Source organism: Erithacus rubecula, assembly GCF_903797595.1.
Source record: "Erithacus rubecula genome assembly, chromosome: 2".
Classification (NCBI taxonomy): Eukaryota; Metazoa; Chordata; class Aves; order Passeriformes; family Muscicapidae; genus Erithacus; species Erithacus rubecula.
In genome coordinates, this window is record NC_136685.1 from 85,018,122 (window position 1) to 85,039,709 (window position 21,588).

General features: G+C 38.7%; 2 protein-coding genes across 3 annotated transcripts in view; one reads left to right on the forward strand and one right to left on the reverse strand.

The window, feature by feature from the left end:
• The window catches only part of DYNC2LI1 (dynein cytoplasmic 2 light intermediate chain 1), a 48,660-nt gene that overhangs the window by 12,066 nt on the left and 15,006 nt on the right, over positions 1–21,588 (reverse strand). The gene's annotated exons all lie outside the window — the stretch shown is intronic.
• On the forward strand, positions 392–18,134 carry ABCG5 (ATP binding cassette subfamily G member 5). 2 transcript variants are annotated; one of them, XM_079333121.1, is made up of 13 exons: positions 392–777; positions 1,475–1,596; positions 2,046–2,182; positions 2,392–2,490; positions 3,441–3,573; positions 4,955–5,094; positions 6,342–6,471; positions 8,992–9,205; positions 9,539–9,645; positions 10,456–10,594; positions 13,597–13,782; positions 15,402–15,514; positions 16,597–18,134. In XM_079333121.1, exons 1-13 carry the CDS (start codon positions 656–658, stop codon positions 16,791–16,793), a joined length of 1,839 nt encoding a protein of 612 aa, XP_079189247.1. In that variant the 5' UTR covers positions 392–655; the 3' UTR covers positions 16,794–18,134. The 2 variants fall into 2 exon arrangements, with proteins under 2 accessions (XP_079189247.1, XP_079189246.1); XM_079333120.1 differs by having other exon boundaries at positions 394–777; positions 9,440–9,645; positions 16,597–18,133.

The following is a 21,588-nucleotide window of genomic DNA, read 5'->3' on the forward strand; positions in this document are numbered from 1 at the left end:
GATGCGGGTGCTTCCCGCCCCCGTTTCCGAGCGGGAGCAGCTCAGGGCTCACAGCCGGGGTCTGCCCTGGGCAGGATGGCTGCTGCCTCTCCAGCTCCTGCGGCTGCGGGATAGCTGGGCTCCTTCCACTCACTCCACGCGGCTCTCACTCGCAGCCAAGCCCTCGCACATCACCTGGCTCCAGCTGGCGTCCTCCAGAGAGACATTGTCAGCAGTTTCCTTCATGGTGGTGGAAGGTCTCGCTCGCTGCAGTGGTTTGACTGTGGTCTCCGTGAAAGCTCCTCTTGGTTTGGAACGCTGTCCTTTCCAGGCACCCTCACCGCAGCACCATTGCTCCTGTGTCTGCAGCTGGCATGACCCTGCGGACAGGGAAATACTCCCGTCCCCTGGGACACTAATAGCTAAGGCTAAAGGTACATCAGATAGCGACTTCAGCTAATCACTGATCAGTACTTCTCTGGATAAAGAACAGGGAACGCGTCTGTTTTCTTTGAGGTGGCAAGTGCCGAGGGCAGCGACCTGCTCTGACCCGGGACAGCGGGAGCGGCCCCTGCGCGGTGCCAGGCAGGAATGGTGGCGGCGGCAGTGGCGGCGGCAGGGACCCGGCCGGCAGCCTGAGGGACGCGGGGAGGCTGCGGAGCCCCGGCGCTCGAGGATGTCGGGCAGAGCGTCTCCCACCCTGGAGAAGAGCGGCAGCATCGGGCACGCAGGCGAGGGGAAGGCTGCGAGGCAGCTCCCCGACAGCATCAGCGTGCAGGGTGTCTCCTACACCGTCAGGTAGGGCTGGCAGGGCGGTGCGAGGGTCCCTGCTCCTGCGCCGGGGACTGCGGCAGCAGGACTGGGCTGTGGGATGTGAGCTGTGGGCTGTGGGCTACGGGCTCGGCGGGAGCCATGATGCTGGGCCCCTCCTGGTGTCAGACCCCTCATGGTGTCAGACTCTTCATGGTGCCGAGCCCCTCATGGTGCCGAGCCCCCTCATGGCTCTGGGCCCCCTCATGGTGCCGGGCCCCCCTCCTCAGGGCAGAGCCCTCCGGAGCTCTCCGCATCTCCTCCTCTGAAGGACGTGCTTTAGAGGAGGTTTACAAACGTTGAGCCCTTTCCCAATGCTTTCTTGCTGCTGCCAGAGGGATAACACGAGGCCCTGAGGAAAGGGACAGGTGAATTAATGGTTGGCAAACATCATCAGCAAATAAGGCCACAGTTCACATTTGCCCCATTTGGTTGTAGTCCGAAAGAAAGGCTCTTAGCAATCATTCTGAAAAGTCAAACGTTGTTTTATTTTCCAGGTAATGCCAAAGTTGAAGCCTTAGGAGGGGAAAGGGTAAGGGGAGAGGGGAAATACTTTTATTTTTCTATATTTGAAAATCCTTGCAGTTCCCAACCCACATGGAAGTAGCTATGAACCATTCACTTGCTTTATGCAAAATTTTTACATATTCTCTCTCTAATTTTATATTGATGTTTGTTTTCCAAGAGAGCGTGTTGGCCCATGGTGGAACTTTTCTTTATATTGTAAAAAATGGACCCGGCAAATACTTAAGGATGTTTCATTTCACATAGAAAGTGGCCAGATTATGGGGATTTTAGGAAATTCTGGTAAGTTGTTCCAGTACTTTAAAAGAAAGTAAGATCACAGTTAATATTGGTGACTTCCACAGTGACATGAATGTGACTGAGGTCTGCGTTTTAAATAATGAAATTGTGGCTGATTTGAACTTCTGCTATGTAAAACTGGTGCTTGGTTTTCAGAGCTCAGTCTTCTGTCATCTAACTAACAATTATGACTTCAATGACAGACAAGGTTACTTCAAAACTCAAATGTTTCACTGCAAAGTGTGACTTTTTTATGAATTAAATGCTAATTTGCTTCCTACTTTTCCCATTTACTTTCCCTTAATTAGCTACATTTACTGGGCCTATGAGTTTAAATTATTGAGAAAAAAATCCAACTTTTTACTTTTCATATGTGTCCATCCAAGTCAGGCTACCACTCTTGGAGTCATAAAATTAATCTCAGCACATGATTAAATTTTGTTGTTTAAAAGGATCTGGGAAAACAACACTTCTGGATGCAATATCAGGAAGACTGGGACATAAAGACAACTTCTTTGGTGAAGTGTATCTGAATGGACGTCAGCTGAAGAGGGAACAGTTCAGAGATTGCTTCTCTTATGTGCCACAGGTTGATTTCCATATTTATTTTTTCTGTACTGTGCTTCCTTTTGTGTAAAAAAGGTTGCTAGTTTAATGGAGTAGTGTGAGTGTGATTTTTCTAGTAAATTTGGGAGAAATCAGTTCATCAGCTGTATGAGTGATTAAGCTTGCATGAAGGGAGACAAAATTTTAATTACTACAGGACTAACTGCTTCTTCCTCTTCACTTTTTTTTCAGAGTGACTCTTTGTTGAGCTTTCTCACCATACAGGAGTCTTTGACCTACACAGCTTTACTAACTCTTAAGAATTGCTCCAATAGCTCCATCAAAAAGAAGGTCAGTATTTTACAGTCTTCCACCAGAAAGTCATACAGGATGTCATGTAATGCTTTCAGCAGCAGCACTTTCCATCCATGGCTGTGTTTGATGTTTATGAGCTTTTGTAATCCTCATTCTGCACATGGGGAGAGATCCCCCTGCTGAGGAGTAGGACACAATCTCTCTGGTGGTCCCAGCTCTTCAAGGAGTTAGTGCTGATACCCCCGGGCATCACAGTAATGCTGGGACAAAACCCTCTCACCCAAAACTGAAGCAGTTACTACTGCAGGAGATGCTGGTCTGGGTATTGAGGCCAATTCCCCTTCCCCAGAGGGGAACCTCAGTTCTCTGGGGCATTTGGGGCTCTGGGTGCTGGCAGGTCTCATGGACAGCACAACTGATTTTGGCACCACTCTGTCTCCTGTAGGACATCTCTCACTAACCTCAACAGCTCAAAAAAGCACGGGTCTGCTTTCTTGATTAAATTGGTGTGTTTCAGATTTATTTAAAGGGCTCTTTTTGAGTTCTGTTCAAGGTGAAATTGGATATTCATGACCAGAGGGTCTTGCTTTCTATCTTCTCTCTTTCCCAGTCTTTCACTCTATAATTTCCCAGAATTGAAGTGCCTTCCTGCTGCCTGATTTTGAAAACCAGAGCAGCACATCATGGTCCATTCCTTAACTTCTAATCCCACCTCTGAACTCTTCATCTCTTAATGTCAAGTGAAGCTAAAATTTACTTACTTCAGAATACATTGAAATAAATTTTTAAAAAATGATTGAAATAATGTATTCAAAAGAATCAAATAGGAATTAGGCCAGATACCATCCTACCAGGATGAATGCAAGCAGGATACTGGTAAAGCTTTAAATTAAAATTAGATCCTTTTTTCTGCTATTTTTTACTACTGCACACAGGTATCTGAGTTGAACTATATTTAATCTTTTGAAATTGTAATTGTTTTTCAGGTAGATGCAGTTATGGCTGAGCTGAGTCTGAGCCACATTGCTGATAAAATAATTGGAAGCCGGAATGTTGCCGGAATTTCTGGGGGTGAGAGGCGTCGGGTATCAGTGGCAGCCCAGCTTTTACAAGATCCCAGTAAGTACCACTGCATGGATTCTCAAAATAAAACAAGGCTGTGTCACTTTGTGCTCCTACCCCAGGCCTCCATAAACCACTTATAAATACAAAAGCATCTACATTCTTTAATTCAGCAGAAGCCAGTCTGGTGATGACAGAAAAGAATAAGCAGTAACTGAGGTCTGCCATTGATCTTGGAAAGTGTTGTAATGAGGTATAAAGAATGATTCAGCATACCTCTGTACAGACAATTTTAAAATCTTAGGGACTGAACATAGGTTTGGACTTGGATTTATTAATTTTAAATCTTTCTGGGTTCACTCTTCCCAAATGTTGATTGTGGCCCATTAATTTATGATTTTGAGTACATTAGAGCCATATATGTGCAAGCATTGAGTCTTGCAGTGGACTAGCTGCCCTTGATATTTATATGTGTGATTGCCATATGTGTTCCAGAGCCAAAAAATTTCCAGTGAAAGGAAGTCAAAGCTGAGTAACTATGGGAGGATTATCTATGGGAAAAATCATGTCAGTTTTGAGAGAGCTTCTTGAAGGTGCCAGAATCTCATGGTGGGGGGAGAAAATGTACAGCACATATTTATTGGATGCTGGGGTCATTGTAGCCATGTGGGTGTGCTACAACTGTATATTGGGCAGGATGAGCTTAAATAGCACAGTGAGGTGCATCCCTGCTGCTGGTGACTCCTGGGGCATAGTTGCTGCTCAGGACCTCACTAAACTCTATAGTAAACACTATAGTAATTCAGTGTAGATAAAACTGTAGTGAAAACTTTACTCCCCTTGTACCCTGATCAAGGTTGGACTGGCCTCTGCTGTGCTTGTCTAATCTTTATAAAAATGATGGATTTGATGATAAGTTTTTCCCTTCCATGTGCAATAAAATAATGAAGAAAATGCAGTAACATCTGCTTCGATCTGTGGAATTGCATCTGTATTTTAACAGTACTTGGTTTGTTCATAACAAATTCTGTGTGTATATATACATTTAATTCAGAATATATAACTCCTAGTTAATTTTGTTGCTTATATTTGCATTTTTATGCATGCTGAAATTTATCATTATTTTTCTTAGAAGCAGATGTATGCATCAAAACTATTTTGGTAATTTTCAGACTTCAAATGAATTTAGAAAAAGAAGTATTATGCTCTGAAGTAGTTTTCAATGTCCTTTTTCCTAGTCATTGAAACTGAACTACTGAAACTAACTAAAACTGAAGGATCATGTCATGGCAATATCTGTGCATACCTTGTTTTATGTGTGGAACTTCATTTGCAAAGTTATTTCCATGTTATTTGCCAAATTACTTTAAAGACAGAAGCTATGCCATTTGCTCCTCATTTATTTGAATTTTAAAGCTTTTATCTTGTCATTTGACAGAGGTCATGCTACTTGATGAACCAACAACTGGGCTGGACTGCCTGACTGCAAACCAGCTTGTCTTGCTTCTCTCAGAGCTTGCACACAGAGACAGGATTGTGATTCTTACAATCCATCAGCCTCGCTCAGAACTTTTCAAGGTAGATGAGACCTACTCACTCGTGGGTTTTCCACCAGACCTTTTAGTACTTAGGTTCTTTTCAGGATGGGAGTACAAGATCCAGTATAGCTGCCTCTTTTCCTTTCCTTTGCATAATTAGAGGCTTCTCTTGAATTTCACACCTCTGGCCTTTGTGATCACTTTGGGACACACATTGCCCTGTGCAAATAGTATGGACTCTGACTGTGTGCCTAACACTTGTGTTATGCAACTACTCAAACCAAAACCACTGGGAGAAGCCATGACAAGGCATCTGGATATGCCTTGGTCGTGTGGTGGGGCAGTCTGGCCTTGCAGGGCTTGTGCTGGGAGAGCATTTCTCTTTTCCCATTACTGTTTCTCATTTTGCTTTTATCCACCACATGAATGCAAACTTTTCCTCCCTGTCTGACTGAATGGAGTATAAATGGATGTGGAGCCAGAGGGGAGCAACAGTGCTTTTCTGGAATGAAAGCAGCCCTTGTGTCATGAGAACATGGATTGATCATAGCTGGTGGGAACCTTGCCCTGGGAAATGTTGCCCTGAAGAGTAGTGCTGTTAGAATCCTTAAGTACTTCAGGATAATCTTGCCAACAATTTGAGGGGTTTTACAGACTGGGGCTGTTAAGCAGGAAGTCAGTCAGTCAGTGAAGGTACATTAGAAGTGTAGTCAGAAAGCCACATCTCTTTTTGTGGATTACCTCTGTATGCTGTAGTCACTGACAGTTTTGAGAACCACTGGAGCTTAAAGATGTGTCATTTTGCATAACCACCAATGAGAGGAGTGAAAGAAAGGACAAACTTCTTTTGGGAGAAATATAGTAAGGAAGTTTGAATGTGTCAAAACTATTTTTTCCATCAGAGCATTTATATTACCACGACAGTAGCTGTATTCAAGAATGAATGCACTCCTGATCTGATTACTGTGGTGCCCAGTGACAGGACCTGAGGGAGTTGCCTGAAGTGTGAGGGAAGTGCCTGAAGGGGAGGTTTAGGCTGGGTATTAGAAAAAGATTTTTCACACAGAGGGTGGTTAGGAACAGGCTCCCCAGGGAACTGGCCACAGCACCAAGCATGACAGAGTTTGAGAAGCTTTTGGACAAAGCTCTCAGGCACATGCTGTGATTCTTGGAGTGTCTTATGCAGGGCCAGGAGTTGGACTCGATGTTCCTGATAGATTCCTTCCAAGTCAGCATGTTCTGTGAATCTTAGTACATACTGCTAATATATTAATTTTCCCCCAACAGTTATTTGATAAAATAGCCATCATGAGCTTTGGAGAAATGGTCTTCTGTGGGAACCCTATGGAAATGATCACATTTTTTAGCGACTGTGGCTATTCTTGTCCTGAACAATCAAATCCTTTTGACTTCTATGGTAAGTTTGTCTAAGTCGTTTCAGTAAAACAATTGAGTTTCTTCCCCAAGTTAAAGTTTTTCCAGAGGTATAAATGTATTTGAATTCTGCTCCAACTTTTTAATTATTTTCAGCTCAGAGAGAGGGCTGGCCCCATGTCATTCCTAATGACTCTATAAAAGAGCCATATTTGTAGTAAAGGAGTAAACTGGCAATAAAAACCAATCTCAATTTCATGAAACCTGTGGATTCCTGATGGTGTTTCCCTATGGCTGTGCACTGGATGTTGGAAAATTAATTTGATTCCAAAACTGTGGAAAATCCCATGCTCTTATGGACTCTGTGATGCCAAGCAACATAAAAGAGTTGTTACATGGAGGGAAGGATGTACTATAAATATGGAATGACTTGAGGAATCCACTTTCAGGAATTCTGAATTTGAGGTTTCTGAAAGTTTGGGGAGTTGCTAATACCAGGGTAAACTACTGGAACAGAATGGATGCTTCAGGAGATGATGATAGCAAGCTGTTGGCATAAGATGGAGAGTATTGTTTCAGCAAATCAGGATGGAAAAAAAAGGGTCAGCAGGAGACTTTGGAAATGAGGCTTGGTTTTGCTGCAGGACATCCATGTCCCTGATCCCTACAGGCACGGGTTTGAAGAGAATGTGGATGTGTTTGTATGTGTATGGATATGCAGTCATGTATGTAATTCTATTTAAATGTTAGGTTAATGAATTTGACCAATCCAAAAATCTGCATTCAGAGCAGGCACTGTTTTCCTATTGTCTGCATGGCATTCTAAACTCAGTGAGAAGAGAGGATGGTTGTTGACATGAAGCTGGAATGGGATAAAGCTGAAAATACTGGTATGACAGTGAGGATAATTTTGCCTTCATGAATTTGAATAGTCTTGAAAAGCATAGATGATTTGAGATTTAGACCCACTTTTAAAAAAGCTTGGTAAAGACAGTACTGCATTCTTCAAATGTCAACCTTTGAATGTGACAAGAAAGGGAAAAAATACAGATTAGAGCAAAGAATCATCAGAATATTTAGTCTTTTGAAAATTGGTAGTTTATATTTTTTTGTGTGATTTGATGTGAATGAAGGGACAGATTCTGATATCATTTACACCAGCAGCAGAGGAAAATAGATCCTGTGTATTGAGTGTGGATTATATTGTTGAACTGTCACATGTTTATAAAAAGTACTAATGCATGGTAGGCATCAGCTAGTTGGTCTAGTTAGTAGTCAATGCTATAGTTCTTTTAAAGCACACCTGGTTGCCCTTTATTTCCTGTGTGACTTCCAGCAAGTCACACCAGCCAGATTTAAAAAAATGTTTCTGAATTTGGGATATTCATATTTGTAGAAGCGAAGGGTTCATTTTGCTTATGTTTACCATTAAGACAATTCTGCTAAATTTCAGCTTTTCAGAACACCAGGGATCTATTCATAAGCCTAATTCAGGTCTTGAGGACAAATTAGGAATCTTGGACAAGGCCTCCTTTTGTTGGATTTGTATTTTGAAGTTGAACAGAATATTGCAAAACTGAAATCTAAGGATGAGAGAAACCTTAGAAATAAATAAGTGGTGAAGTCATCTTACCAGATGTAGGAGAGTAATATAAAATTGGGTAAAAACAAATATTGCTGAGAACAACAATCCAGTTTTCAAAACCTTGGCTAATTCATTGCTGTTAGGGAAATGGGCAATTTCTAGGATGTTTCAGCTCTATTACTGAATCTCCGTGACTTGTGAAAATGGAACACACAAATTTCCCATCTGCCAGCAAAGGAATTGCTGGTGCCAGGAGTATGTTTAGGTGGACTTACTAGAAAGGAACATTAACTCTGTGAAGTAGTTACCTTTCCTGAGTTCCATAGCAGTCAGTAATACTTCCTTCAACTTGGGCTGAGCCTATTAGGGGAATTTGGCCAGCTGAACATCCTCTAACTTCACATTAAAAGAGAAGCATGTCTGCAAAGGAGGTAGATGAAACCCAGTGCAACAATGCATTAACAGCTCAAGTAGAGAAGAACAGTCTACAATGGAGTTCACACTAACCAAAAAATAAAGCTCCATGGTTATGGAGGGGTGGGCAGAGGACAAGGGGGAGCCATGGTGCCATCTGGGCATTTGGCTGGAAACCTGAGAAATACATGACCAGATAAGTCATCTCTGTCTTCATAAATGTTCATCCTCTGGTGCTTTGTCTTGCTCTCTACAGCTCTGTGTTGTCTTAGGAGAATGCTAAAGGCTTGACCAGCACAGTGCTCAGGCCTTGCATTTCAGGACCTGAAACTGTAGTATCCTACAGGGGATCCTACAAAACACAGATTTCTTGTGGCTGCACAGTTAATTCATTCGTGCTGCATCTGACAGAAGGGAGAAAGAAGCCTTGAATGCATTCAATTGATCTTTTCATCTTTGCAAATTTTAGAATGGAGACAAGAAGAAGTTAGTTGCTTCTAAGGGGAAAAAATGTATGAAGGGAAAGTGATGTGCATATAAAGTAAAAACTTTGTCATTTTACAGTGGATCTGACATCTGTGGACACCCGAAGCAAGGAACATGAACTCGAAACATACAGTAGGGTTCAGCAATTTGTTTCAGCCTATAGAAACTCAGAGATCTTTAGCAAAGTACTGGCAGCCATTGAAAAAACAAAGTGTATGAAGGAGTTGCCACCAATACCATTCAAAAACAAAGACTCGCCCAGTGGCTTTTACCAAATATTGATTCTTTTACGGTAAGCCTTCCCCCATACTCCATTTTTAAAGCAATTATCTTCTCCACTAATCTTTCAGGTTTCTTCTCCATGTATAGATGCAGATCCTTGGTTATTTGATCTCCCACTGTACATATATTGTTTAACATATGAGCTCTTTGTGGATACTGTGTGTCTAAGACTTGTTCAAAGCTTAACACCCCACCAACATGTGTTCAGTTGTAGCTAACAAGCCTCTTGTTGTTTCATTATCAGGAGAGCAACAAGAAACCTCTCCAGAGATAAGATAGGCGTCATCATGCGTCTCCTCCAGAATCTGTTGTTTGGCTTGTTTATAGCCTTTTTCCTTCTTAGACTAAGGAGTGACCTGACCCAGGGAGCCGTGCAGGACCGCGTGGGGCTTGTCTACCAGTGCGTGAGTGCCCCCCCCTACACAGGGATGCTCAATGCTGTGGCCCTGTGTGAGTTTCTGTTCTGTCTTACATGCAGCAGCAGGTGTTGCTGCCACTGTCTTAAATAAAAAAAATATATGTTTTGAAGATAGTAATTTAAAGGATCTTCACTGTTCTAGGTCATGTCAGAGTTTATACAGAAGCACAACATTCAATGGAATTTAAGGGAATGTTCCCTGATCCCTGTCTTGCTTTTTTACAGCTGACCTGTCTATGAAAGCTTTGTTCTAAACTGTGCAAGTGATTTGCCTGTGTGTAGCATTTTATTGGCAAGACAAAGTCTAGGTCTAGTTAATATCTAAGTGAGCTCGAAATCACACACGTGGAAAGGATGGAAATACAAAACAGCTTTGACAGGAATTAAGCATTATTGGATTTATGAGTATTATGCGATGATTACATTTTTTAAAGGATTTTTCTATTACAGGTGAAAGCAACAGTAGTTTTCATTTACAGCTCTAAAAACTCTTTTGCTTGTGTAGGGAACATAAAATGCTGTCATCAGCTTGAAATTAGAGCACCTCAATAAACTAGCCAGTGACAGAGGTTTTCTCATGTCTTTAATTTGTATATGCAAAAAGAGAAGGCTGTCCTGCATGCTCCTAAGTTAGGCTTCTTTCATTAAGCTTACCAGTGTGTGAAATCTGCAGGGAGCATGCTTTGCACTTATAGTGGGGGGAAAAGTGATCAGAGTGGTTTGGGCAGAATGTTTGTGATATATTCTCAAAATTGTCTCTGTGATTCAGGTAATTTCTGCTAACAAGTATTCCTCTCTCTGTTTAATGCTAATTTACTCTATTTCTTATATATTTAATTCAGTCCCACCTCTACGTGCTATCAGTGACCAAGAAAGTAAAGATGGCTTGTATAAGAAATGGCAAATGCTTGTAGCTTACATAGTCCATTTCCTGCCCTTCAGTGTCATCAGCGTGGCCATTTTCAGCACCTTCATATACTGGTAAGCATTTGGACCATCTGTTGGATTGTCATTTTCTTTTTGTTACCAGTGTCAGTTAAGATGTCAGCAAAAGGCCTCCTGGCATAGCTTCCTGCTGTCGTCTCTCAAAATGATTACACAGAAAGCATAAGGAAAGATGACACAAATTTTGCCCTTCACTTTCAGGCAGAGCTGAAAACACTTCCCCAGTAAGTAAATTACCAGTTCTCTAGGTAACTTGGAAAGTTTTAATGGACCTGGGACAGTTATCATCCTTGTGTCATATTGAAGGCAGGAAGTGTCATTTTATGTTGCATTTAGAAAGACAGGAAATTAAAAAAAACCAAAAAAAACAAAAAACCCAAAGTGAGGAAGTCACCTAAAAGACCCAAAGTGAGGAAGTCACCTGTAGGTACATGACAGTAACAAAATTTTTATTTCCTGGGACACTGGGGTTTACTACAGCGTATGAAAGTGATGGAATCTGAAACCCCTTTCTTACACCCTCCAGAGAAAAGCAAAAATTTCTATCCTTCAATCTTTTCTTTTTCCTAATGTTGAGGGATGTCTAGTGCACCAAAGTTAATTTTAGTTTTCCTGGGAGAGTTGCAATCAGTTGGCAGCCTGTAATAAAATGTTTACAAGTGTTGAGGCTTGGTTTGTGTCATGGATGTACGTATGTTATCTGATGAGCTATTAAAAATGTTAAGTGGATACACCCTTATAAAAGAGCTAAAGTGGAGGAGTCATTCTGCTGTAGCCGTGCATGTTAGTGCTCTTGCTTTCCAGTAAGATGTATGGAAAATGGATAAAGGAGAACTACACAAAATTGCTTGGACTTCTAAATCAGAATTTCTGCATGGAGAATTTTGTAGTAACATTTTTCCTCCATCTGGAAAATCTCAGGAAAAAATGATGACTATTCTCTTCTTCCTTCTGGTCTATAGTAGGCAGTGTGGGGCAGTGCTCATCATTTACTTAAATCTTTCCATTTGAAATCTCAGTGTAAAGAGAAGGTCTTTGAGACGAAGATTTCTGCTCTTCTAGGTGTGAGGACTTGCATGCATGCACAGGTTTTTTTTGTAGTTTGGTGTTGATATGAAAAGTAGCCACCTTTGTCCCTTTAGCTACTTGGGCTTTTATTTCTGCAAGCTGTCAGTGCTACCTGCTTCAGGCAGGGCTCCCTGAGAAGTCTTTTTTTCACAGACAGAAATTACTCTTCCTCCCACTAAGTGCTGCGCTGACTTTCTGTTTGTGACTGGTGCTGAGGACACAGCCATTTGGAAAGCAGCTTTCCAGGCTCAGTGACACGCTCAACTCCTTAACAAGCAGGGCATCCACATGGGCAGAGACTTTGCCCCTGTGCTTTGGTTGGCTCAGACACAATCAACAATAAATAGTGAGTCTCCAGTTAATGGATAATATTTACAGATATTATCTTTCCAATATTGCGGTTGTTTGGAAGCCACTAGTGATGTGTCAAAGTGATTTCACAATGCTCTTAGACCTCTCAGGGCAAGCAATTTCTGGATGAAATTTTGGCAGTTGTTATGCAGGACTGAACTTTCCTGGATGGACTAACTTTTTGAGAGGCTTTGACAATCTCTGGCATGTGTTCTTACAAGCCATTTCTCAGAGAGTTTGTGTTTGTGGGGTCAGACAGTTGGGTCAGGCAGACCCAAACTTTGACCTGATCAGAAACAAGGCAGGTCTGGCCAAGCTCAAAGCGAGCCTCTTTGCAATCAAGTAAATGTCCTGTTTATGCAGATTTTCCTAGCTGAAGATACCTCTGGGAAATCTTCTAACAGTTCACAACATGTTGTTATTCTATTGCTGTTCTATTCTGTTACTGTTCTATTCTCTCTTTGGGCTTTTTTTTTTTTTTTTTTTTTTTAGGTTTCTTTCTGTTCTGTTCATACCCCAGATTTACTAGCTTGTGTCTCCATATCTCTGTGTAAAGTATTAGAGTGTCTCAGAGGTGATAGTTTTCTGCTAGGACTTTGGAAAACTGTTTCTTCTGCACCAATCTGTACTTAAAAGTTGTTAAATACTTGCTAGCTTGCTGAGTGTTTGATACTGGAAGAGTCAATGTTCATCCATCAATTTATAAATTATTCTGGTGTTACAAAAAATGCTACAGGAAAACCTGTGACAAAATTGATACTTCTGTTTTAAGATCATCTTTGAACATGGTAGATTTATAAAAAGCCATAGGGTCTTGCACTGAACAACAAATAAAAGAAAACTATGTGTCAAATTGCTGCTTGTTAGCTAAGCAAAGCATTCAGTGTGCACCTGGTGTGATGCAATTTTGGTATGAGGTATTTTGGAAAAAGAGTAATGTGTCACAATGTAATAAAAGGTTTCATAATCTGTCATATGCACTAATTTTTTCAAGCAATTGCTGGCTTATTTTAACGTTTTAATCTTGAGTACAGATTGAGAGGACTCTTTCCCTTGAGTTAGCTAGGGGAAAACTGAGAACAGCATGTTGCATTTAAGAATGCAGGAGTATGGGGGAAATGGCATTGGTATGAATTATATGGATGGTGAATTAAATTAGTTTTTCATTTAATTGAGTATATCCATACTTCTGTTTGCTTGCACATTATCAGAAGTGCAAAATCACACCTGTTAATTACTTGCATAAAGATGTTCTTTAAATATGTGAGTTACATGACTCTCACTGCAAAGACTCTTACAAGAAGCAGCAGGTTAGTTTAAGGAATTGAAAAGCCATGGTGATTGTCTTGAAGCAGCCTGGGTTTCTACAAGAATTACATTTTTGCATAACTCCCTTCAATCAAAGATGGAGAAAACCTCATGTGTCTGCACTTACATCAAGATAGTAAATGGATGTTCTTTGTGTTAAGATTCCAAACAATATACTAAGGATCAAGGTATAAACTCTTCACTGTAAGAGCCATAATTGCAAAAATACAAATAGAAAAAAAAGTAAAAGCTACTTTCCAAATTTACTCCCCAAACATTTTTTAACTGTTCTTTTGCTCATCTTTGTATAGGACTACAGGATTGTATCCTGATGCTTCCAGATTTGGAATTTTCTTTGCTGTTGTCCTAGCATCTCACATGATTGGTGAACTACTAACACTTGTTATACTTGGTGTGGTTCAAGACCCAAATATAGTCCAAAGTGGAGTGGTGCTACTTAATTCTGCTGGTGTGATAGTGGGAACAGGACTAGTAAGGTAGGAAAAAATCTTACTTTGTTACAGTGTTGCTCTTAAAGTGATCCAATTGTGGAAGAGTTTATAGGACAGTTGGTATTACAGAAATCTATTCATGCACAGGTTGAAATGGAAAAGCGAGAGCAGCTGAGCTTCTTCAGAGGCAGAACTAGCTAATCTTGTTAGGCCTTGTACTAAACACAGAAAACAGACACTTAATATCTTTATATCAACAAAGATATTGAGGATTTCCCCCAGTTTTTGCAAATACATTGAAGATAAAACTGAACAATTAATATAAGCTTAAGTTTTTTACTGATGCTGACATGATGTTGTGAAATGCTGTCTTCACTAAAGGAGCCTACCAAAAATCCCTCTTCCTACATCTTTTAGTTACTGCTGGAACTTATCAGGCATTAAACACTGGTAATGCTGGTTTAAAAAAGCAGTTGCTCTCAACTATCTAGCTAGAATTATTATTCAGTTTAGCCAGTAAACTTTTCTACCCATACAGACAGAAATCTATAAAAATTATTAAGTAGTGTAATAAATATGTGGGAAAATTGTGATCCACTTGCTCTATTACTGTGCAAATAAATGATTTTGTGTTTTAATTGCATGAAGTTTGAACAGTTTTCCTCTTGTATTTGTCAATTCTGAAATCAATGGTTTTTTTTGAAGAACATACCAGAATAAATGTGTAATTGTTAAAAGCAGTTTTCCTGAGATGTTGAGTAAGTAGGATATGCTTACCTGAGACCCTCCCAATGAAAATGAAGTAAGCCGAGCAAGAGATGGTGTTGTCCTGAAGAATATCACCTGAATCTTCACAAAGTTGATGATGCTTTGTCTCTTTAAAGTAGATCTCAATTTATACTTAAAATATAAAGCTAGGTTAATGACTAATTATTTGGTCTCTGCCTAGTTTCAGGAAGATGTGTGTTTATAGTGACAAGACATTTATTCCTGCTACTGTAGTCTAATGCCTTAATGATAACTTGAAAGCATTAGAGTGGTTTCTAACCTTATTTTACAGCACAGACATTGCTTGTTAATATTATGTATATTTTTGATTAATCTTAATAAGCAACAAAGGACATTAAAAATAGCATTGAGACTTAGGCTGCTGTTTTTTTTCCTGTTAATTTTTTTGTTGTTGAATTATAAGTCTTGAAGTGTTTTAGATGCTGGAATTGCCCAGTCTTCTAGAATGTTTCTTCTCATTATTTTTGCTTCATTTTTGCTTTGTTATTATTGAGGCAATGAATTGCTATTCAGTCTTACTTGCAAGATGGAGGGAAGGATGGTGGTTTCTTTGAAAGCAACACATTTTGGCAAGTGAGGTTTATATTGGGTCTTGTCATTTTCAGTTTATCACTGCCACGTGAACAGCAAACAACCACAGAATTCTTTGTGACTGTCCATAAACAAGTCAGGGCTGAATGTTGTGACACTGTACCAAAGTCAGGGACACTCTTTATGATTGTCTCATCACTTAGCCCTAAAATTGGACTTTATGCTTGGAGAACACAAGAGACAAGAACTGTTTCTGTCACAGGTTACAAACAACGAGAGCTTGGTTTAATTTGGGGGCTCTTACTATGTAGCAAAAGCCAGCTGAACTTTTCTGTTTCTTTAAGGACCATTGAAGAAATGCCAACACCTTTCAAACTACTCAGTTTTCTTACGTTTCAAAAATACAGCAGTGAAGTCCTTGTAGTCAATGAATTTTATGGCTTAAACTTCACATGTGGTAAGTGTTCAAAAAAAAGTCCATTAAAATAATCTTAATGAGATGTTGATGCTTATTTTCCTTCTATGTACATGTATCCTGATAAAATAAAGGTAACTTTTGATTTGCTAAAAAGAACTTAGTAAAGACTATAATGCCACATCAGCAAGCTAGAGCAGAATGATTGTTTTGTTCCAACCATTTCTCATTTTTCAAGATCTTCCATCTTTCTCTTTTTCACCTGTTCTCTTATCCACTCTTCAGAGGAATTTTGGAAGCTAAGTTTATTACAGGCTGGAAATTTTTTTTGAGCAATGATACACAAATAGAGAATCAAGAGAATTGCACAATCTAAGATCAAACATCAGTGGAGGGAGTATTGAGAGGTAACAAATAACTGACCAGGTTATTTCTTCTGATACTAGAGAGGCTTCAGTTCAAATGTGTTTCCATGGTATTTATTGAGCAGCTTGGGTCTGTCAGGCTGTGTTTTGCTGGTTGTGAGCACGATAACCTGCAAAACAAGAGAATCAATCAGGATGGCAGGGTTAGTAGCTAATACAAATTAGTGGGGTAAAACTTACAGCTTTGGACCTACCCTAAGAAATTTGGGGTGTTGTAGCCAGGTGTTTGTGCTCCTCTCCAAGGCTGCATACCTTTGACCTTTCCTGCACCTCTTTATTACAAGATCAACAACTGTTAGAAAATGAATCCAATGAACACCTCATTTTTAATGTGCCCTTCAGAAAGTCACTGTTTCTTGCATTTTGGAACCCTCAACACATATGGACACTGCAAGTCTACCACATGGGGCAACTTGCTTCTTGATGCCTCTCCAGATAATGTGTCTGAAAAGCCAAAAATCTTTGTTTGGCATGAACAAAAGAGAGAGCTCCTAAGTGACCCTTTGTTATATTATGGATTAACCACAGAAACATAGGTTTTGTCTGGTTTTATTCCACAGTGATGAGAAATATTGCTGTGGGTATTTTTACTGCTGTGAAGAACCATGCGAGTGATGGCAGGGAGTGGCATGAGCTAGAGACTGGAGCCTGACTTTTACTGATCTACATGCTAAAGAAATTGTTTGTTTCTTTTGACAGGTGGAGCCAACAGTTCCACTGCAAATAATCCTGCGTGTGTTTTATCCCAAGGCGTCCTGTTCATTGAAAAAAACTATCCCGGGGCATTGGCACGGTTCACAGTCGATTTCCTTGTACTGTATGCTTTTATACCAGTACTTGCCATTATGGCAATTCTGAGCTTCAAATTAAGAGAGAGAATTATTGACAGACAGTGAAAAAGTAGCAATTCCAATAGTCTCTAATACTATGCTGGTGTCTACATTATGGTCGAAGGCTTATATTGTTGGATTTTAGATAGAATGTGAGTGATTACACATAGAAAACACATTCATCTACTCATGTTTGTTTTCATCTTGAAAACTAGTGTTCTCTTAAGAGTGTGAATGAGTCCTTATATTGGTATTCTCCACTCTCCTCCTCTGGCTGATTTCCAGATCAGCCATAATCCACATTATTTCATGTTTTAAAGGGCTTTCTGATTTAATTCAGTCAGCTGTTGCTGACAATTTTTAACAAAGTAGCAATGGTGCTCTAACTATTTCCCCACTATTTTTTTTTTTAACCACTACTAATAAGCAGAGGGGTCCAGCTGCTAGTAAATCTCATTTCTGGAGTTTTATTTTCAGTCTTATGCCTTGCTTTGATACCATTTGAGGAATCTGTAGAAAGGAAACAAACCAAATGCATGTAAAGACTGAATCAAGAAATCACTCTAATCTTACACACACTATACAACTGATGAGTACAGGATCTTGAAGCAGTATCAAAGTTATCCAACTTGGTTTTGCCTTGTAAATGATGGTAAATCAGTGAAGACATTATTTATGTAAATTCTTTCTTTTCATTGTCAAGTTCTAATCTTGTTTTGGAAGCCGTTTATGAATTACAAGGAAAAAATATGTTTGTTTAATAATGTTTTGGTTTTATTTAATAAAATGTCAGTTTAACTAGGGAAAAAGTATCAAAGTTGTTTGTCACAAGCAATGCCATTTTTATCTTTGGAAATTATTCTCATGGGCCTTTCAAAAGTGAAAACATAACAGACATAGAATTCCTAAATTTTGTATCTTATTTTAATGTTCTGTGAAGAAATTACTTTTTGGAGATAAATAGATTTCTCCAAGGAGGTAAGTATATTTTTATCTTAAAATTCTATAATTATATAACTAGTTTTATATGATAGTTTTGAGATAAGGCAGTTCATAACAAGGAATTTGAAATCCAATCCTCAAGGTAATACAATATTTCCACTTAAGTGTATTTTTCTAATATCTTTATGTAAAATATTCTGAGATATAAATGTTGTTATCAGAAAAACATCTGGTGAATAAATATATTAAAAATAACAAGCAGCTTTAAATAGCTGGAAAGTTACCAGATTAGTCTGTCTCTCCCTACAAGCATGTAGGGTTGATCTGGTTTGCCAAGTGACTGATCAGACATTCACTCTCTAGCAAATCTGAACTCTCAGAAGACACCTCTGGCTTTAATCTGGATTATTTTGTGTATTCTCAGAACACTCAGTACATCTCAGACTAGTGAGATGTATGGACAGACTCAGACTATGCATGGACAAAAACCCATCCCCAGTTTAGGCTGAATCAATCAGTAATATTCTCAGCACTAACCAAGTATCTGTCAAATTATTGAGACCGACTTCCTAGCATTTGAATATATGACAGAAACATCCATCGTCCAAACTCTGTATGGCATTATACATTGCAAGAATAAGTCCTATATTAAACTGCATGATTCTGTGACACAGAAGAAGCACACTTCTGAAATTCAGGTCAAAGATGGTTTTAACTCCACTTTATTCTGCCAGTTTTAGTTTTATTTATTTATTCAAATATATCAAACAATTATGCAAGTATTTCTTAAGCTTTGGTTTTGAACTACAAAAAGATGCCTAGCACACTTACATATTTTCATATGAAAAATTTCATATTTTGGGTATGAAAACTTATTTATATTTAAATATATGCTTAGGGTGCAAGTATTCAAAAGTAAATCAAATAATGTGTTATAAAATAGGTAGAACTGACTAATGCCAGTCTTCATCTACAAACCTATCTGAGAGCAATCTAGAATTCCTTTCTCCCCACTTTTTAAAACTCTTTGCCAGTGTCAAGATAAACAATTTCAGACTGAGTGAATAAACAGCTCCTTTTATGAAAAATAACAACAGGGATGCTTAATGAATACTAAGTTCATAGTTTGGTATTATAAATTTTCAACTGCATTAGATGAAATTGCTAATGTAATGGTGATAAAAATAATTTTGTAAATGGTGTTAAACTGAAGACAGAGTAGTTCATCAATTGGAGTCAAAATCCATTCCTTTCCAGGATTTAGAGGCGTTTCTTTTGTATTGTTCAAGTTCCTAAAAAAGAAATGTAAAAACATATTAAGCTAATTTTCTCATCACTAAAAGTCTCCAGAAACTTCACATATTTATTTGGCAAATGCATGTATGTACAAATACTTTACACTGTAGAAAAAGTGTACTGTATTTTTATATTTGACAAAATTATCCTGAAAATGCTATGAATTTTGCCACATTTGCTGTCATGTAGGGAGCTACATTTTACTGTACTTTAGATCAGTGGAGTGCTAGCAAGGTAGACAAATGACCTCATCTCAGACAACTGGGAACACTGAAGCCTATAATAGAAGGTTTCTAGCACCATTACAAACAACAGTTTCCTCTACTGAATTTTATGTAGGGATGTGTATTGTCAGGAGTATTTCTGAAGATTTTATTCAGGCAAAATTAATAATTTAGGAAGCATTACGATGGCTTTTGATTTATTTCAGAGTAAGGCCTCCAGCAAATTTACAGGAAGATGATGCTCTAATGAGGTATTGTTAGACCTAACCCTGTACTGCTTGCAAGAAAAAAAAACTCACCATATCTTACTTAGATCAGGAAAGAGGTGGATATAAACCAGTGCTTAGGATAAATGTAGCAAAGACCTTCAAAACTGTATTTTACAGTTGTTACTTTGATTTTAATTGAAAGAGAGTAAGAAATAGAAAGAGAGTAAGAGAGGTTTTGCTGTAGGCATGGAAGTATCAGCATGACAAAAGTAACAATTCACACCTGGTGAATTTAACAGAAGTTAACTATCAGTCCAGAGCACAGAGGGAAGAAGAAGAAATTAAAGGGCAGAACAACAAAGCAATCATAATTTTAAGATTGTATGGAAATAATAAATAGAAAATGGAATTTTCTCTCAAGAAGTAATTTCAGCAGATTTGTCAGAGGTGCAAAGTTTTCAGAAAGCACCCCAGCTGTATGAGCAGAGAGAAGATTTTTAGATAGTGCATGTTCTTGCTGATGCTTGTAGGAGTCCACTGGCAGGGTTAAGTAAATCCATGGGCGACTGACACCCAACAGATTCTGTCTAGGCTAAAGCCAGTGAGTTGCATTACTAGCTACAATTCCAGTACTGTCAAACTGTTCATCTCTAAGCTGGTCTTGATTCAGTATTTTCCCTCCCTCATTATTAATATAAAATAATTATGATCTTGGAACATACTGAACTGTTGGAAACTTGCCAACTGTTAGGAATAGAAAGAATATTGTGATATTTTAAGAAGCACATGGAATCTGCTTTATGCTAAGTAATTTCATTTAAAAACTTTCTCAAAGGCTTCAGGAAGGGGTAAAATTAGATAGCCACGTTTTACATATATGACAATACTGTTTGGGGGTCATGTCAACAGGTGTTGGCCAAATAATTACCCTTGCAGATTTATCATCTGACTAAACTCTTTAAAGAAAGAGGTAGATAATTTAGCAGAATTCATTTTGCTGTAGGTTTAGCTAGCCTAGGAGGCATTTCAGTGTAAAGGCAATTCAAAACAATGCAAACATGCAAACTGTTAAATCACAACATATATTAAAGCTGTTTAGCTACTCCACTACATAAAAAAGTACAGAACAAAATTTTAAGTATTTTGGATGTGTATCTAAGTAAGGCTAACATTTAAACAATGAGAAATAGAAAAAAAAAAAAGGAAAAAAAATATTAAATGGGAGTATATTTAGGAAAAAAAATAATAGTTTAACAAATCTCAGTGATTCAGGAGAGAAAATGTTGCCAGCAAAGTACACTTACCTAGATTTTGTGCAAAACAGAAAATAAAATACATCCCCATAACTCAGAAATGTAATGCAGAATTCTTTCAAACACTACTTAAAGATCACTCTAGAGACCCTCTTGAAAAAGACCCCCCATTCCTGCTCATTAAGTTTTTCTACTGCAAACATGAGCAGAATTCTAGAACTGATGATACAGTCAGCTGAAAGATCATCTCTCCAAAGTGAAAGAAGATCCTACAAAAGAATATATCTCAAAGTACACCAAAGTCTTCATGCTAGCATTATGCTATGCTTGTTTTGAGGGTGCAAGTGTAGAGGGCAGAGATCAGATATACAAAGGAAAAATAATTGCAATTTAAATGTGCTTTTAATGTGCTCTGAATGCTTTAAACATAATTAGTGCTAGCAGCTTATCACAGATGTCTCAACATTGGCATAAAGTGGGCTTAAATTTATTTTTTTAACCTTAATGCTTCTGTGTTTCTGTAAATTCTACATCTGTCAAACAGGGAAGATCACACCTAATCTCATAAAGGGATTGGGAAGAAAGACTTAACTTGTGTTTGTGAGGCACTCAGATAAGATAACATAACCACACACTCTCAGAGAAAAAAAAGAATAATACTTTTGTGTTCATTGAAGTATCTGAATGGCAGGTTGAAAAATAAGGTACATAAAGAATAAGGATGATGAAAAGAAATACTGAACAATTGAATTGAGGTAGCAGCAAAATAGTATATGATCATGTAATTAAAGACAATACTACAATGTCTACAAACAAGAAGGGAAAATTAAGATTGTAGGAAAAGCTTTAATTGTTGCATTTCCTCTGTTCTGAGTTACTGATATGGCTTCTACTTTCCTTTTCATGCAGTTTCTTACTAGAAGTGCCTTCAATCTGG

Excerpts from the sequence above, each read along its gene's own strand:
- ABCG5 (XM_079333120.1), top strand. The coding sequence starts at position 656 with ATGTCGGGCAGAGCGTCTCCCACCCTGGAGAAGAGCGGCAGCATCGGG. Across the intron at positions 1,597-2,045 it reads GGGGATTTTAGGAAATTCTG|GATCTGGGAAAACAACACTT; the intron begins GTAAGTTGTTCC and ends GTTGTTTAAAAG. Across the intron at positions 13,783-15,401 it reads GTGGGAACAGGACTAGTAAG|GACCATTGAAGAAATGCCAA; the intron begins GTAGGAAAAAAT and ends TGTTTCTTTAAG.